Below are 19,749 nucleotides of genomic sequence, written 5' to 3' on the forward strand. Positions count from 1 at the left end.
CTTTTTGGAGCTTTTTTGGACATCAATAGTATATCAAGAGTATTCCAGGCACAGCTCAAGGGTAAAAATGTAGACCTATATTCTGTGTAACAATTTTAAAGGTTTCATCTGAAAATATTTCCCAAACCCCCTGTCAATGTATCACACACTCCCAACCACTGATAAAGGAACTGCGTTGTTTGTACAAGTGCATGAAGTGAGTACTGTATGTTTACTCAGCCTCAGCGCCCTCGTGTGGAGATAAAACATCGTTTATGTTTTATCTCCATCTATGTAACAGATACACTTGAATGAATATATTCTTTCAAAAAAGGTAGAAGTTGAATTCACTTTTTTATAATATTGCTGAAGTAAAAGTCTTAAAGTATATATATATATATATACACATATATATGTACATTTACTTTACTTAAGGATCAAAGTAATTTTCTGATATAAAATGTACTTAGAAGTAAAAGTGTAGGTTCAATTCCAGGCTTTGCTAGTCTATATGTGTCCTTGAGCAAGACACTTAACCCCATGTTGCAGCACTTCAATGGGTGAAAACTGTAGTGTAAAGCAGCTCATAAAGACGAGAAAGGCTCTCTATAAATACAGACCATAATACCAACTCTTCTTCTTCTGATTATTATTTGGTAGTAACGACAAAGATAACTACAAAGTAACAAAGATAGTTAGAGGAAATGTAGTGGAGTAAAAGTAAAAGTTGCCATAAATACAAATCACAAAGTAAAGTACAGATACATTAATTCTGTACTTAAGTACAGTAACAAAGTATTTGTATTTTGTTACATCACAACACTGCATTGCATGAAGCAAAACAGACCCCTGCTGCTGCTGATGATGATGAAAACCTGTAACAATTTAGAGGCATTAAATGTTTAAAATAACAGCTTTAAACCTGCAATGTTTGAACATAGTATAAAAATGATATGCATAGTTATGAGGGAGTAAATTCAAACACAATTCATGACAGTGACAGTGTCCCCAGACTGGGGGCGCTAATGTGCATCCTCTCTCTCTCTCTCTCCCTCTCTCTCTCTCTCTCACTCTCCAGCCTCCCAGTGGCAGAATTAAGGAAAAGATGGCACCTCAGCAGCAGCAGCAGCAGCAGCTGTCACACGCTCCCTCCTCACATCCTCCCGGCGGCTCCTCGTGCCTCGGACAGCCGCGTGCTTCTCTCTGAAATGGCCTCACCAGAAGCAGCAGCCGCCTGACGAGCACCGGAGAGCGTTTGTTTTTGTTTTTTTTTAAAATATATATCCATATATATATAAAGAAGACAGACCTGAAAACTGTGGACACCCGTGTAGCATTCTCCACACCCTGTCGCCTTCTCCAGCCTCCAACATCTGCCTCACCCAGCAGCAGCAGCTCGTTCGCAGCTGCTGCAGCTGCAGCTGCTTCTGTTGGAACTGGATCTTTTTGGTTTATTTTTAACTGGAGCGGAGGAGACACAGCAGCACTGACGCGATAAGAACATTATTCATCCCGGTGAGACGTCGTGGAGGGGACGATGAGGTAAGCACAAACACGGACGTTGCTGCTGGAAAAAACAAAGCGCAGTAGGAAAAATCCTGATCCTGCACAGCTGTGGATACACTGTGTATTAATCTGGCATATTAAAGAATATATCGAGATAATCCAAAGCATCCTATTAGCTCACGTGTTTACGCAGTTTCAATCACAGGCCTGTGATGTGTCACAGGAAACACGCGCGTCCACGGAGCGGCCACCTGTTGTGTGTGTGAAGGTGTGATGCTCACACACAAACACAGACAGACAGGACAGTGTCTCTGACTCCAGCTCTGTCACGTGGAGGCTGTCTGCAGAGCGGATGAGAGGCGTTGTCATGGAAACCAGACTTAATTGATATCAGGATGATGACGATGATGATGATGATGATGATGCTTAATTGCTGCAGAGATGCTGCCATTGCGTTTATAAAGTGACCAGCACACGTGTTTATATATACTTCAACACACCTCCATGTGCGCGCACACCCATGATGCTGAGACCATGCACGCGCGCACACACACCTCAACTGTGGGCCAATCAGCTGAGAGTATTCACTGCCACAGCATCCAGACGCAGCTCCGTCAGTGACGCAAGCGCTGGCTGTTACTGGCTGAGTGCAAGAGCCTATGAGGTGAGGTGTTACTGCCTGGTTCCAGCGGTGCAGCCAATCAGGCTGCTGCTGCCACGCAGTGTGGGCGGGGCTCCAGCAGCTGATATTGGCACAGGCTCTCCACAAACAGGGGGGAGCTGTTGGCACTAAAACCTGTGTGTGTGTGTGTGTGTGTGTTCTGTTGGATTCTGTTGGTCAGTGTTTAATCACTTTATCACCTTCCTGCTGTTCTGCTTTTCTCTCTGCTGCCTCTGTCCTTTCTACTCTGTACTCAGTTATCTGTATTTGTTGTTTTCTGACTATTAACTCTTTTTCACCTAACCCTCAACCCTTTTTGCTTAAAAGTGTCTTTTAAAAAAAAGTAAAAAAGTGTCTGCCCATTTTTCCAGAATAACTTGCAATATCTGGCAGTTATTTTATATATAAAATTCTGCTTCAACACATTTGTCAATGACATGATGTGCTGTTGAGTAAGGCTCTTTACACTCATGTAAGCTGCCGTAGCCTGGTAAATGGCAAATTAGGCAAAATACCTCATGACGTTTTTTCCATTTAGGGCATAAAAGTTAATTTCCACTAATAAACAAATAAGATACACGTCTTTAAAAGCAATAATTGTGGTGCTGCTGTCAGTTTCGCTTCATTAAAGTCAGTTAATGTTTTCTAGTTTATTCATTTTATTAAACTAATCTATTATCAATTTTGTCCAGATGTCGGCAGCTGCTCTGTTTCCCCTGTGAATGGCATTGATGAGCAACAGAAGATTTATGTCTGATAAACTTTACTATACTTTTTTGTTTCTAGGATAAAACTCATTCAATCTTAGCATGTACTGTACTTATCTTTATTCTTGCATTACAAAGAAAGTAAAAAAACAAAAACAAGATGAGCTTGATCCTGCATGGATCCACTGCATTTTATCCATAAAATAATGGCAAACTAAAAGGTACAACCATGCAGAGTGTGTGTTTTGAAGTAGACCACCCTGACCAGCTGTCTGCTGATAGACTTACTCTTTTATATATATTTTTTTTTTTTCTGAAAGCTGCTTAAATGCACAGCTGTGATTTAGGACGAGCCGCTCTGTGCTTTACACACGTGCTCTGTAGGTGGCAACATAGACTGTGTGAGTCACCACAACAAGCCATTCATGCTCAGCTGCATGTGACAGATTGCGTCTCTGCTTGTCAGTGTGTTTGTGCCAGTGCTGCTCTCAGTGTTTCTATTTCAACTTCAAATGTTCAGAACTATCAGGAAGTAAAGTGTCTCTGTTCACCGTGTGTGTGTGTGTGTGTGTGTCTGTGTGTGTGTGTGTGTGTGTGTGTGTGAAGATCAAAATATGGTCAAACCTATCTTTGTGGGGACATTTTGTCTGTTCCCCACAACTTTAAAGGGCTTTTTCAGGGTTAAAGGTTAGAATTAGGTTTATGTTACTGTTAGGTTAAGGGTTAGGGTAAGGCACTTAGTTGTTCACTAAGACATAATAACAAGTTTGTGTGAGTGTGTGTACTTGTTTTTATGTCTTTGTGAGGTCCAAAAAACAGACAAACCTGTCTTTGTGGGGACATTTTGTCAGCGCGGCACAGCTTTTTAGGGGTTAAGACCTGGAATTAGGGTTAGGGTAAGGGATAGAGTTATGGTTAGGCACTTAGTTGTTATGGTTAAGCTTAATGTAAGGGGTTAGGGAATGCTTCATGTCAGAGGTCCCAAACTTGGCCCGTGGTAATGAGTTATTTATGTATTGTATGTTTTTTTTTAATTTAAAGATACATTTTGCATCATAAATACGTTTATATTGTTAACTATTTATCGTTCCGTATCAAAACAAACACTTTTATTTTGAAATTTCGTGACATATCATCATAAATATTATCATTTTGATACTCTTTTCTCATAAAGCTGGAATTTGCTTTCACTTGACCGGCCCCCTGCTGCTCTAACTAGACACTCAGTGGCCCCCAGGTCGTGTGTGTGTGTGTGTGTATGTGTGTAGTATGCAGCAGTGGACACATACTGATGCTTTATGCTGCGATCTAATTGACCTCAGTGCTGTGAGCTGCTTTTCTCACATACATTATTCAAGGTCAGACACACTGCTGCAGTATGAAGCCAAGGAAACTAGAGACTTGACACAGGTCATCACTTTCATTTTGATTTAATATCAGCATAACGTTTGTATGGTTGACTTTAAAGTTCCAGTGTGTAAGAATTACACCAGAAAGGATGTTGTTTTTCCTTAATAAGCTTCGACTTCAAAATGCACTCACTCTGGCTGGTTTGTTTGTTTGGGTTGCTGTAAAGCAGGTACCCTAGAAAGTATGTATATAATAAACTCGTAATGTTGCACAAAGCACAGTAAAATGTTTCAGTAAAAAGAAAGAAATCAAGTTCCAAAAGCTAAATGTTCAATTCCACTTAAAACTCAGGTTTCATGAGTTTTGATGTCTAATCCGTTTCTGCTTTTTCTTTTTTGACCTTGAAGATTGAGACAGAGACAGACAGAGTCAATACCAGCATGTGACTATGTCCGTTTCTCATTTGTCAAGATTAGTTTTATCCGTTTCAATTATCTCCGGCTGAGAGAGGTGGTAGGTGACGTCGGCCTCTGGGGCAAAATCCTGGGACATTGAAGCCACGGTTGTTGATTCTTGTCAGAGATTATTTTGGACAGACTGTCCTCGGACTTGACGGAGCCTGCCTGTCTGTCTCATTGCTCTTGTGGACATGTTATCCTGTCCACCCTCTTCCCCTCTCTCCTTCATATTGATAAATAGTTTTTTAAGCTACTGCTCTGACATGAGGGCAGCTCTTGGATTTGCTGCTTTTTGTGCAGAACACTGTAAACTCCAAAGTGCAGACCTATAGTGGTACAGATCTGATAACTCAACAGCAAGATGAACAAAGATTGCTTATTAACTTTAGCCAATGTGTTCATGGTCCCCTGGGAACAAATGCCGTTGACTTTTTGCCCCGACTTCTCCTAAAGTGGTTATTCATTACTTATACCCACTGTTTATTCTTTCCAAAGTTGATATTTCAAACAAAAACCATTCAAAACAACTCATCTGTGCTGCAAATGACTGCACAAATGCTACTTCGACTGAATTGTTTATAGCTGATGTAATATGTGGCATAAACGTGACTAAATTCTTTTCTTTTTTGTGTGTTTGTTTGTGACTCACTCTCCCTCTGATGGAGTTTGACAGCAGGATTGATGTGTGGCGCTGCCTGCAGCTTAAGCTCGTCCCATGGTGGCCTCCCACCAATGCCACCTCGACCGGACTGTTTCATTATGAGCTCTGAAAGCGTTGTGTGGGCTCCATTGATCCAACATCACCGCTGCTGCATATATTGACAGTGCAAGTCGGTGGGACGAGTCTGACCCATTTGAACACTAACATTAATAGTGCAGGGGGCGAGGGCGAACACAGAGGTGTGAACTCAGTTTAGGATCATAATGTAGGTGCATTTAATAGAAGAGGCTTTAAAATAAAATAAAAACGCAATAGTCAATGCATCTGGTGCCTGACCTCAAATAAATAGTGGATATCATCATGGTTTATGCTGAAGGTTACAGTCAGGAGAAGCTGTGTCAGTGTATTATTCAGAGAACAGCTGTGTGCTTTGAAGTTTCACAGGTGTGCACTCATTATTACATTCTTCTCATCGACTTACCTCACAGATGAGGTATTTTCACGTGCTGTTGCAGAGATGTTGGAAATTCTGACTCATTTCCGAGCCACAGTTTATTAAGGATATAGTCATCTCGTACCATAAACACCCCCTGCACTGCCTGAAGTTAAGTTGATCATCAAGTTTCAATGTTACAAGGCTCCAAAAAGCTGGAGAGAACAGCTAATACTGCTATGTTATTTATGTTAAATATATTTATGAGTCATTGTGTATGTGAAAGGGTCAAACCTCAGAGTTTTGGTAGCATGCGTGTTAATGATCGAGGACTTTGTTGAGTCTCAAGTTGTTATGTTACATTATTTCTCACACTCACAGTCCCATGAAAGACACACAACACACAACATGTGTGAGGCAGCACGGCGTGTTTGACTGCTGTATCTAGAAAACGTTAGTCTTTAGCAAACATTGTCTGCTGCTGCCAACAACTATGACTTTGCTCTGTTCAACCTCCTGAATGTTAAAATGTGTTGCTGCTTGTTTATTTGTCATCTCATTGTAGGCGCCAAATAATCCCAGGAAATCTCAGACAAGCAACATGTGAGTCTGTTAAAGCATGACATGAAAAACATGAAAATCTGCTTTAAAAGATTTGGTCGTTCATTCTTCCTCACAGCTTTTCACCACACCCTTGTGTTCAGGTGTTCTCACCATCAAATTCCAGAAAAGTCTCAATGAAAGTATTGATAAGTATCAGTATTGGTAAGCAGTATTGAAATTGGTAGAATCCTAACAATACCCATCCCTATAGTCTCAACACTGTCATCAGTGTAGTTTCCAAACACAAATACAGCAGCTGTCCGAGTCGAGCACAGTGCAGACTGTTTCATTTTGTCTGAAACTAAACAAAGTCCGATACAGAATGTTAATTGACCCTTTAATCAGTCTATGGCAGTTATTATGGGCTGTTTACATCTGGCCTTACACTCAAAAGAGGAGTCATAGTTGAGTTAGTTGACAATTTTATTCAATAATCATCAATAATTTAACATGATTCGTGTTGTAATAGACTAAATATTAAACTAGAGCTCTGCAATGATGAAAAATTTAAAATATGGAATAATTCCCCTCGAACGAAGATCCTTAAATCCACTTATGTTTTTTTCTTGTCTTGACTGATTCCGTTTATTAGAAATCAGGGCAGCCAAGGGCTTATATATATATTTATTTATTTATTTATTTATTGTGTTTAAAAAAAGAAAAAAAAAAGTATTTTGGAAGCAAAATGTAGTTTTAGCAGCATTTATCACGTTTCTTACATTATTAATAAGTAATAATTAAATCAACATCTTCATGACTAAAAGATGCCATTTGGATGAAAACTGTGAGCGCTGTTGGTCGAAATGCAACAAATATATTCTGCTGTCCCATTTTACATGGAGAAATGAATGGACACCGCCCTCAACTGCCTTTGATTTGTTTATGGGTTACCACGGCAACCATAGCAGTAAATGACACGCTTGAATGTGCTTTGTGTAAAGAACACACCAGTGTGTGCGGTGTCGACTTCGCCAAAGGTGCTGTTTAGCTAGTTAATGAGTTCTTAATTGTTGTCTTCGCTCACTTCCTTTCCAAAGTAGTTTATTTAATGGCAGATGGAATTACTTCTTCGTCTTCTTCTTCTGTGATCTTCTGATTGTGTTTCTTCTAATTCCTCTCTTATTTCCCCCTCCTCTGCTTCCAATTCTTCTCGTTTGTCCTCCTCTGCTTCCGATTCTTCCTCCTCTGCTCCGTGTTCGTCCTCCTCTGCTTCCAATTCTTCCTCTGCTGCTCCGTGTTCGTCCTCCTCTGCCTCCGATTCTTCCTCCTCTGCTCCGTGTTTGTCCTCCTCTGCTTCTGATTCTTCCTCCTCTGCCCCGTGTTCGTCCTCCTCTGCTTCCGATGCTTTGTCCTCTGCTTCCGATGCTTCATCCTCTGCTTCTGATTCATCGTCCTCTGCTTCCGATTCTTCGTCCTCTGCTTCTGATTCTTCGTCCTCTGCTTCCGATTCTTCGTCCTCTGCTTCTGATTTCGCCCTCTCGGCTCCTCCCGCCTCCTTTTCCACTCGCCGCCCTTCTGATTCTACTTCCCCCGCCTCTTCCTCTTCGTTCCACAACCACGGGGTGTACGCTTGCTTGTTTTTCGTAGCAACCTTTTGTTCATTACCCGTGGCAATCTGATAACTTTCCTCAAGACATGCCCTCAGGTTTTTCACATACTGGGAGTGGAATTGGGGAACACCATCTTTGGCAGGCAAATAGAATCCAAAGCCCAGTGGTAGCCTCGGCTGGCATCCAAACATCATCTCATATGGACTGAACCCAGTGTGCTTGTTCCTGGTGCAGTTATAGGCATGGGTTATGGGGTTTACACAGTCACGCCAGTGTCTTTTCTGCTTGTCCTGTAAGGTTTCTAACATGTCTAGAAGACTTTGGTTGAACCTGACAGCCTGGTCTCCCCTCGGGTGATACGGACTTGTACCCAACTTGATGATACCAAACAGGTCGCAGAGCTCTTCAATGACCTGAGACTCAAAGTACTTGCCGTGATCACTGTGCAGATGCTTTGGAAACCCGTAATGCATGAAGAAATGCTCCCACAGGCACTTTGCCACTGTTTTAGCCTTCTGATTTCTCGTCGGGACGGCGACGGCATACTTGGTAAAACAATCTGTTATCACCAAGATACCTTTGGTATTGTGGCTGTCCGGCTCCAAGGATAAATAATCTATGCACGCCATTTCCATGGGACCAGTTGCCTGGAAGTTTACAAGTGCTTGTGTTTCCCTTCGAGCGTGTTCGAACTGTCGCTGAGCTCTGTATGAATGAGTGGGTGTTTGGGTGAGGGATGAGATGACAGATGAGTTGGGAAATTCGGGCTTGATTTCAGTCTCTGGTAGGCCCATCCTAGAAACGTGTATTACCTTTATATTTAGTTCCTTCCAGGCTTGTTGTTTATGTTTCAACTGTTTGCTCTTTGCTTTAACTAGTTCAGGGTTTGGTGTGTTAGTGCAAGAAGGAGCGATGTGGCCGTCTTCGCCACACTTGAAGCAATACCCCGGGCGAGGCTTCTTTGCGCGTTTCAATTTGCCTCGTTGCGGGGGTTGCGCGGGTGTTTGCTTGGTGAAGCCCGCGGGTTTAAACTCCAGCCTTTTGCTTGGCTTAGCAGACATCTGGCTTTTACCGCTCCTGACAGACGCCGTGAGAGACGCCACCTGAGCTTGCAACTTACCGAGTTGCTTCTCCAGCCTATCTGTATTCCTGGATGATGCGGCTGTCATGTCCATGTCATCAGTGGCATGATCTCCCATTGTGACGGTTTAAGTGGATTTCTTTTAGTTTCACCTTAGAAACACAAAAAGGTTTCAAGTCGGTGGTATCAGTCTGCAGCAGTTGACTGTTGAACGTTGCAACCACCACCTTCTCCCACATTCAGTCATCCATTACCTCCTTCTTTCTTTCTTCTGCTCCTTCTCCAGTGCCACATCAGCAGCAGTGTGAAGCCCGCTGATAAGCTGTTACACTTCAAAGAATGAAAGTCTTCTTGATCAAAGTCTTCTTGATCAAAGGTTCCCTCTCATTGGCTAATTAAGTGTCACAAAACACAAAATGTAATATATAAATAATTTATGGAAGGCTCTACAAAGGTCTTTATCGCCTTCTCGCAGTTATTCTTCCAAGTCATCATTAAACGTGTTACACATACACAGGTTCAATTTTCTGATCCTGACCTGAACACGACAGGCTTTCTGTCCATTGGTAGGAATAATACACTACTGATACCTCCAAGAATGATCTCCAAAACTCACTAGTGGACTGTGACGGTATAAAATGATTCTATTTACCAAATGAATTAAAACATTGATTATTTAGTGTGGTGGCGCTGGTATAAAATCGAGCTTTAAAGATATGATGTCTCACTTTGTTATTCACACCTCATGTGTCAGAGAACTGGGGTACATTTCTAAAGCTAAATAGCAGAGATGGTAATTCTGATGATGTCTTGAAATACAAATTTATATCGATTTACAGAGTGTTTGAAACATTTTGGCTCATGTAAGAACAATTCTGTTCTTGTCGTTTGTATGTATGTATTTTCATGCAGAAATGACACACGTTATATCTTCACTGTTAGGTTTGGTGAATCCTCTGAAACCCATCACCAGATGTGATGCTCAGTGCTTCAGACAGTGACTTCCTCTGGCTTAAAACCAAAAACAAAGGGATATATTTCTATTAAAAGTTGTATTTCCTTTATTGCCTGTATGTTACATTTAACTTCATTCATTGGAAAGCTTCATCATAAAGGTTTTGTTAATAGGGCAGAAACAAATCGCTCAGGGAAAATAAAGGTTCCTCCAACTATTTATTTGTCTATTGCAGAAGCTGCAGGTCACAGATTGCACTGTGACGCCTGTGCACGACGCAGCAGTCCCGTTATATCACCTACATTTGTCATAATGCAGTCTGACAAACTCGGCACAAAATGGAGAAGGATGATGCACAAAATGAAACCTCCAGTGTCAGGTGTGAGGTCACATGTCTTGTGTACAATAGTACAGTGCATTTTGGGTGACAACAGTGTGAGTCATAATTATGCAGGATGAGGATGAGGTGAATAACCTCCTTCACTCGTTCCTTTTCCCACATCGTTTCACTTCTTTCTGTATCTCCTGCCTGCCACTGTCGGTGTTTGGCGTAATGAAACAGATGTGAGACTGAATGTGAGTTAGGTGGCACGTGTGCATATACTTTCTGTTTTGCACACATTTGTTTGAAGCAAAAATTCACTCTCGGGACTGAGAGGAGGAGCTTGTGTGATTTAACTGAGATGACAGGAAATATGAGAGATCTCTAAACTCCTCTGTCTCACACCTCTCACACTCATTTGTTCCCTTTCCTTTCTCCACCTCACCTCACATCATTTGGCAGGACTGTATACAGGTGGATGTTGTGAGTCTGGTTGGATTATACACAACAGCACGTTAACTGGATACAGCGTCATGTGTGTGTATTTAAACAGTGACACATTTTTCGTTTTCTGTACTAGCGACTCGGGATTAAAGATGAAACGTTGACAACGAGGTCAAACAAGAGCCCGACCTTAGCTTTAATATGTTCATATATATGAACTGCGTAGGAGTCAGAGCTGAGCCACGGCAGCTGTACAATCTCACACTCTGTGTGCTGGACAGATGTGAGATCTGTCTGATTTATGAACAATAATGATGTGACAGGGAGATGTGACAGGGAGAGTTGAATAATGTCAGAATACTTTTTTTTTTACAAGTGATAAGCATGAATCTCATGAGGTCTTATGATAAAATGAACTTGACTGTATTTAGCATCTTTTTTTTATTTTTATATCTTCGTCTTAGATGTTATATCATTCATGAATTCACAAAAATAAACAGATATTCACGACAGAAATGAGTTTATTTACCGCATACACCAAACCAGCAGCTTCCTGCCAGCAGCTGTGTTTGAGTGTGAGTGTACCTGAATGAGCTGAAACTGAAAACCCTCTGAGCATCACAGCCTGTGCTTACACGTGTTGACAGTCTCCTGAATTTGACGCCACTCGTCCCGTCTGTCTTTCATCGCTATCATTGTTCACACACTCTATACCCTCTATCATGTATATCCAAGGCTTCACTGCATCTCTCTCTCTCTTAAACATATAACACATGTTGTTAATATACACCTTGCTGTTTCTCATATTATTGTAATAATATTTACTTTTAGCATTTCTGTTATTTTCCAGGGTAATTTACTGGGTTTCCTTCTATTTATTTTTCATGAGCGCATTAAAACCCCCCCCAAAAAAACAGGCTGGTAGAAAGTGACCTATTGATTTCCTGGAGACCCAATCCCAAGCCTGACCCCAACCTTAACCTTAACCATGAACTTGAACTTACCATCTCAACTTCATGTCTAATCCTAACCCAAAACAAGTCTCAGCCATCAAAACGTTCTTTGTAAAGCTGTAAAGATGTTTTTTAATTGTCCTCACAGTCTAAAAAGGATGTGCACACACACACACATGCATTTCAGAGCAGGAGAATCACAGGTGTAAGCAATGAAACTAATGAGAGCCGAGCTTGTGGAATGGATCAGAGCGGTCATTAAAGTTACCGGGAACACCTGGGCCTCTCCCGCTGTGACCAGTCAAAATGTCTGCTGTGAGAAACGACTGCGCTGTAGAGAGAGTGGAAAGTGAGGCTGAGAATATAACCTGCTTCTCAGGTCTAACCTGGGACAGAGACGGGAAGTCACGGGGGGATGGGTGCTCTGTAAGTGAAAGTGAAGGCTAAATGTTCTTCCTCCCTTCCTGTTCTGCTCTCTCTTCACTTTCCCTCCCCCCCATGCTCTTGTCCTCCACCTGACTTTCTCTCTCTCTCTCTCTCCCTCTCATCCAGCTTATCTCCATCCCACTCAGGCATTTAACTCTCTCTACCTGTTTGTCCATCTGTCTGCTCCTCTATCCTCCACTCACTCAGCCCCCTCCTTCATCTGTTTGTGGTAAAATGATTCTCACTCTCTCTCCCCATCTGTGACTCCTTGTTCTGTCGGTCTGCTGCTTTTCCCCTTCTTGTGTTGTCTGCTCGCTGAGATAGAGTCGTACACTTTTCATTTTGTCCATTTATAACTACCATGTAGTGCAGAATAGGACGGTAAATTCTCTTCTCTTGACCAGGAAAGGAAAGTGAGGGGTCGGTATTCATCTGGCAGTACGATGTCTGCCTTTCCATTAAGAGCAAATATTAATTTGCTAGAGTGTAGATGTACTTTGTACAGCAGTTTAACTGTAAAACCAAGTCATTTATTGATTTTACCATCATGTGTGCTGTCTCTAAAATCTTTCTGTAGTGTACAAATCCAGCCGAAACCACACGATATATATACTTGCAATGTTGAGAGTAACTTTAATTTAATTAAAATTTTTCATAAACTTAAACGATGGTGTAGTTTCTCTCAAGAGACAGACGCCGCGCTTTTATGGAGGAAATGAAATGATTGCTGTAGATTTCATATCTCTGGAAAAATCATGGTTTGCCTCAAACTAATCAAATCAACTCCTCTTTTATTTAATATTAAGAAAATAAAATGTGTCTCAATTGGAGACAAGGTTATGAATCAGTTCACCCAATATATATATATATATATATATAGTATATGTATATTATTATTATATTATATCATGCTGCTTTTACTATGTGACATCTTTATGTTATTAAAGTAATTTAGCAGGGCGACCTTAAAAAAGAGAGCTTTCTCTCACTGACCTTTCCCTGTCTTAAATGAAGGACGATGATCTGTTCAAACAGACTTTACTCTCTGTTATTTATCACCTGCTGTTGTAATACATGGAATTGCTCTGTGTTTACAGAGACAGAGGTGGGTGGGGCTGCATATGTGAACTTGGGGAAAGGTGAGTACTTCTTGTTGTTGAGTGCAAAAGTATTGAAGGGGAAAAATAATAATATAGATGTATTGTTTAATTTATATGTGTAAACAGAGTCATATTGGCCTGTTCTACAGCTGATATAGTGTTTATAAACTTGTATACATCATTTCACAGCCACCTGTGATCTTTATTTTCACCATACTTTCCTCAACGCTTTAGTGTTTAACTTCCTACCTCCTCTCAATGATGAGTGCATAGAATGAGCAGAGCAGGGACTCCGATACACTAAAAGTCTTTTTCTCAGTGGTTATGATCTACAGTAAAGCTCAAAAACAGACATGAGGGACACAGGACTGTGAGGATGCAGAGGAAACCTTATGTGGGAGCTGGCAGAACTAGATCCATTATTCCAACCTTTCGCTGCTGTCTCACCGCTTCACTAGCTGTTATCCTTCTGTCTTTCACCATCAGTTTTGACGTAAAACAACCACAGACACCGAAACACAGCACAGCACACAGAGCCATGTGGAGCTGAGAAGCTTAATCGGCGTTGTGTTAACTCACTTGGCAGCGCTTTGATTGTAACAGGCATTCGTTTATATTTAAAAGTTACACAGTGTGGCTTTAAAGGTGCCCTTTGAAAGCCTCTAACGGTCGTGGAAGTACAGTCCTGAGCTGATCTCCTCCTCTAACTGTGAGCACAAACGGCCATGGAGCTGTAATGATGCCCCTTTACTGTGATAACGCTACGTGATGCAACGCGTTGCAAGCCGACATCTGCAGCTTTGGGTCAGTATGATTTTCCCACTGTCGGACAACTATCTCACCACCGTTAGAGGAATAAGGATTGAGATTTATTGGCTCATAGATTTGTGGTGAAACTCTGTTTTCCACAAGGCGAACACGCTGGACTGTCAAACTGCTGCGTCCACTGCCACTGACACTGACAAGCATGTCATCCAACAGTTCTCTAGCTACGGTCGAATCAATAAAATGTCCCACTGGCAAAAGACAGCAGGGCAGATGTGGGTGATGTGAGTCGTACTGGACAGAAATGATGGGTGGGATATTTTCCCTGGTGTGTCGCAGGATGTACAGCAAATATGGGAGGGATTTGTTCGTTTGTGGCAACCTGCCATGAAGATTAGTGTCATAGCCACACACACCATTCACTGTACATCCAATATAATCTACGTGCATCTGGGTAGATAGATAGATGGAGCAGAGGGACGTATTTTTCTGACCTTTTATAAAGCAGCGATGGCTCCATACATGTCCACAATAATAGATGTGATATCAGTCTGATACAGTGTCTAAACTGCAGTGTGTGTGTGTGTGTGTGCATTCCTCACTCGCCATACTCTGGTCACATGACATTGATGACTCATGTCTCATTACAGTCTGTGCTTGTAGTGAAACATTTATGTGATATTTAGGTTTTTTTTTGGATTGATTTCATGATTTATTTTGAGTGAATTTGACTGATGCCAAATAGGAACTCATCCCTAATATAAAACGATTCTACTCTGATATTAAATTCAGTGTTTAACATCGTTCTTTGTACGCTGTGGTTTGCACTCATTGTTTTCACAGCCATTTGAGCCACATGTTACTGTTAGAGTTACCGTGGAAGGATGTGTCGCCGCCTCTCTCGCCACCTGTGTCCTTTTCTGTTAATGAACATTCAGTATGAGCTGTCAGATCAGTGAGAGTGTGTGTGTGTGTGTGTGTGTGTGTGTGTGTGTGAGTGAGTGAGTGCATGTCGTTGTTGCAATCCCAAGCTCCACCCAAGCCCGGCATGCTACCTCAAATCATATGTGAGAAAAGATGGGAGCCATCCGATGAATTAAAATGAGTTGCTCCTCCTCCTCACCTCTCTTACGTATCCTTGCCTTGGCCAATCCTGCAGAGGAGAACAGAGGGAGCAAGAGAGGAGGAAGAGGGAAGGGAGCTGGAGGAGGAGGGGGAGGAGGAGGAGGGGGCAGGACCAGCAGCCTCCGGGGCTGGCGGCCCATCGTTCTTGTCACAGCTGGGAGGGGAGGGTAGAAGGGATGGAGAGAGGAGGAGGGAAGAGAGGGGGGTGAAGTGGGAGGGGGTAATCCAATGAGACACAGAAAGGCAGTGCGAGGGCAACGCCTCACAGCACCGGGAGTCTCTCTCTCTATCTCCATCTCTCTCTCTCTTCCCCCCCTTCCTCTGTCTCTGAAGCGTAAAAACCAAAGGACTCACATCTCCCATTCAGTCTCTTCTGTATGTGGCGGAATTAAGGCGACTCTCAGGTTTTTTAAGCCGCTCTTTTCCTCACTGTTTAGATCTCGTCTCCTTTTTTAAACCCATGTAACATCTCTGCTGTCCAAAAGGATAAACTGTTGATTGAAAACCTGGGATTATTTTTGTTGCTCCTGGTCCTCCACGAGGCCACATCGTTTACTTGGAGTCATCTTTGTTCTTGTTCTCACAGCTGCTGAGTGTACAGTGGCTGCTATAGTGGGGAAATAGGTTAGTGTGTCTGTTTGGTGCCAGGCAGCAGAGGTGACTGAATGTTAAGTGCACGGAGGAGACGGCGAGGAGAGGGATGCCTTCCTGGTGACAGCGCTTTGTAGCCCTGTGACCGTTTGGCGAGAAGGTGACCAAGGATGCTTTCACTGGACTCTCACCTTTAGCGAACGTGTCGGTGACAAATCTGAAGACGACAAAGCAAATATCACAGCGACATAAGACAGCCATACATTTTTTTTCCCAAGTGGTGGAGCAGAGCTGACCCGTGTGTCTGCTGTGAGTGGACACTATGGATATCAACCTTCAGTCTCACAGATTTTACTTCCCTCAGATCTACTGTGCCGAGCCCGGGGCTCAGCCACAGCTGACCGAATTCAAAGTCAGGTAAGCGTCCAGAGGTGTTCATGATGGATCCATCACTAGATGAGGGATCCAGCACTCGTTCTGATATGGTGAAATCATCTGGCTCCTTGTTTGCCTTTGTCAGTATCAGGGTTCTTATAGATCCGCCCAAAATGTAGCCAGTGCATCATCATAGTCCCACAGATCCCCAGCTGCTGTTGCTGCTGCATATGAAGCGTTTCTGTGTATGAAGAGTGCTGCTGTGAGCGTCTGCTTGCCCTTGCAGGGGGATGGGGCTGCATGCTAATATGTCAGCTAGCTGTGCAGAAAAGTGTAAGGATCAGGAGAAAAGCAGAGGGCATTGATGGCCTATGAAGGAGCTTGCCAAGTTTGGACAGAGGGGGTGACAGTGCCGCAGTTGTCCTATTTTTTGCGATCCGGGGACCTGCGGCTGCCGTGGCTCTCTTGTCGGCTGCTTCTGTGGCTCTTTTGTTCTCTATGTTTGCGTCTCTTTTTCTTTTTCCTGCCACTCCTTCTCTCCAATCAGCGCTGAAAGTGCTCAGGGTGACTGGGTTGCGTCCACAGCCGTTGTCTGCCGTCATGTTTGCACGGCTCGCGAGGACGCATGCTCAGATGTGCAACAGCTTCCCTCGTCTTTGTCTTGTTGAGATGTAATTTTGTTGGAGGGAGCTGTTGCATTCAGGCATGTGAGGAGTCAGACCTGATGCTGTGTGGCTGTAGTGACCCATTTACCATTCAAAAAAAAAAAAGGCCAGATTGGTTGCTGCTTGGTTGGTTACAACACGTGCAAAACAAATGATTGTCCATGCTTTTAAATAAGGATGATTTGTTCCTTTGTAGACCTGTAATCCTAATCTTAAACCGTTATTTTATCAAACTGTTGACCTCTTCTAAATCAACAACAAAAAAAACACTCATCGACCCCTGAACTATATCACCCACCAACACTTTTGTCTTTCCACCTGTAAGTGAAGCACATCCATTTATAGCTCTAGATTTCCTTGTAATCTGGTGTATGTTACAGTTGGCGATTCCTCCTCTAACAGCTCTGATTAGTGCAGCTTTAAGATACTCAACCCAGAGTTGTGCACCACTAAGCAGCTTTTAGTTTGGCTGGTGCTCTGTTGGTCACTATCACGGCCTGGCTGAGATCCCTGATGGTGCTGCAGGAGCCTGAGGGCATTTATAGCATGGCAGCATCATAATGGGGGGGGGGGGGGGGGGTGAAAGTAACCGTGTATCTATTGACTGTTTATTGAAATTGACATAGTCATCCGATTGTAAATAAAAATCAAAACAGTTTTGAGGCCTCGAGATTCACAGATGTCACCTGCAGTCAGGCAGCTATTAGAAGATATCACCTGTCACTCACAGTGGTGTCCATGCACTGTCGTCTATTTTTGCTCTGTTTTCCCCTGGGAACAAAATTGACACCATGTGCTACTGAAGCAGACCTCAAACTAGTGAGTGAGGCCATTAACTCCTCAGGAAAATGAGAATATAGTTGGTTCATTTTCACATAAACTAAATGGGTTTAGCAGAGTTGCCCCCTGGTGTCTTACTGTCACACTTCCAGGGCTTCAGTTTTTAAAGTGGAAGACGACCTCCATTTTTTATGTATATAGTCTATTTATGTACAGAGTTTTTTGGTATCTGAATTGCAAAAGAAGAAATGGAACGGACCCCTGAAGTTGGGTCATCCTCGGGCATTCTCCACTCCAGTGTGACGCCACTGTCTTAAACTCAAGGTTATTGTTTATGTTTTTAGCCAGAAGGCTGAACAATTAACCGAGTTTGATCCACCGCTGCAGCCTCATTTCAGTGGCCTTCTGTGAAAGGACTGCGTCAGCAAACACGCGTCACTGAGTCAGCGAATATCACATTTGATGTGTCTGTGTTTTGAAAGAAAAAAATAAAACAAGCTTCAGTCTCGCACAACTCAGTGTGTGCCTCACACCTCTTCTCCTCTTTGCAGCAAGATGGATACGTACGGGAGGGGCTCACTTCCTCACACACACACATTTAGTAAGATTTAAACTGTGATGTCTTTTCATTTAAACCAGTTCATTACTATTTTAATTACTATTCATTTTCCAGAAATCAAATGTTATGCTATGGATACACTCTTTAATGCACACACACATGAACTAACAAGTATCCAGATGCAACTACACAGCAGCAAATCCATTTTATTAACCGTGCAATCTTAGAGCTGAAGTTATGATGAAGAAGAAGACGAGGGAGACGGAGGAATGAGAAACCAGGAGAAACCAAGAGAAACCGAGAGGAAGAGAGAGTGTGAGGAGAGAAGAGGGAGAGAGCAGGGGAAGGAAGGGGGATGGTGAGGAAAAGCTAAGCTAAGCAAAAAGAAGAGTGAGTGGATTGTAAATGTGAGAGTGTAACGGTCACATGGATGAAGAATGGGAAAATATGACTATGGGCTTTTTTTTAATTTAAAGTATTTATGACGTGACATACACACCTTTCAAAACCTTTGCATGGGATGCTGGAATATTAAAGACACAGTCCCCGCTCCATGGTGACCGAGGTAGATCTAGCCACAGTGTAGCTACATAACCATGACAACCAGCATCGGCCAATCTATGAGCGCATACATACACAAAGAGTACATGTAGGTATGGAAGTGTGTGTGCATAAAACCACACACACACACACACACACATAGGGAGAGAGAAGCTAAAAGCAGAAACACAACCTTTCCTCTAATATTTGATGTTGAATTTGCATCATATTACTTTTGAATTTTCTCTGTAATTTTAGAAATGTAAGAAAAAAAATACTCACTGACATACATTTAATATTCAGTTGTTTTATGATAATTATAACTAGAGTGAACATTGCTGATGCGCTGAAGCTAGTTATTAACTCTTCATAATTACAGACTCTTAATCACATATACACACACACACACACACACAAATATGTAATTATATATTATGAAACACTCACACGTTACATCATTATTGAGCCGAAGGCCATGGCTGTGTGAAGAACTGCTCTGGCTATTTTGGTTTTGTTGCCAAATTAAATTTATCATGTCATATTGCAGCTTTGAAAAGTGAGTAAACAAAATAACACAGTTCTGGAGACACACATCAGCACCAGGTGTAAATGAAAAAACACATCTAGATATAATCTGGGTTTGAGCAGCCTTTTAATGACTATTTGCTTTTAAAGACTGCAACAAACCTTGTCATGACAGACATTATATGAAGCAGAAGCACTAGTAAAATTGGAGATAATCACCCACTTACAACAGTAATGAGAGTGAACCAGCAAGAACCTGAAACTATAATATGCAGTGAGGTGATTTTCCTGTAATTTAATAAAAAAAAAAATTATCTATTTTATTGCTCATTTGATTAAATCAAATCAAACCCATTTTGTGTTAAATAAAAATAAAACATCACTGATTAATTCACCTTCAACATCCATTGCAGTGCCTCCATAATATAAGTAATTGCTTCAGGATTAAGCCAGAGGAGACCGAGTGTGTGTGAGGTGTGGGTGTGGTCTGACAGGTTAGAGACGGCGGCCGTTGCACACGCATGTAAGCAACGTAAGTAAGCACCGCTGGAAATGTGTGGACTATTCCAGGTCAGTGAATCCACTGATGGACGACCTGTGGCACCACTGGGAACGTTACACGACCACATGTCCAC

At 42.2% G+C, this 19,749-nt stretch overlaps 1 protein-coding gene across 3 annotated transcripts in view; it reads left to right on the forward strand.

Moving 5' to 3' along the window:
• The first annotated feature begins 1,290 nt into the window (after window positions 1-1,290).
• evlb (Enah/Vasp-like b) overlaps window positions 1,291-19,749 on the forward strand; it is a 43,283-nt gene continuing 24,824 nt past the window's right edge. For 2 of the 3 annotated variants that reach the window (XM_058614262.1, XM_058614263.1), the window contains exon 1: window positions 15,365-16,087. In XM_058614262.1, coding sequence (XP_058470245.1) covers window positions 15,993-16,087 — 95 coding nt within the window. In that variant the 5' untranslated portion in view covers window positions 15,365-15,992. Of the gene's footprint in view, window positions 1,522-15,364; window positions 16,088-19,749 lie in introns of those variants that run through there. The other variant, XM_058614264.1, reaches the window with a different exon arrangement.

This window comes from Solea solea, chromosome 17, assembly GCF_958295425.1.
Source record: "Solea solea chromosome 17, fSolSol10.1, whole genome shotgun sequence".
Lineage (NCBI taxonomy): Eukaryota > Metazoa > Chordata > Actinopteri > Pleuronectiformes > Soleidae > Solea > Solea solea.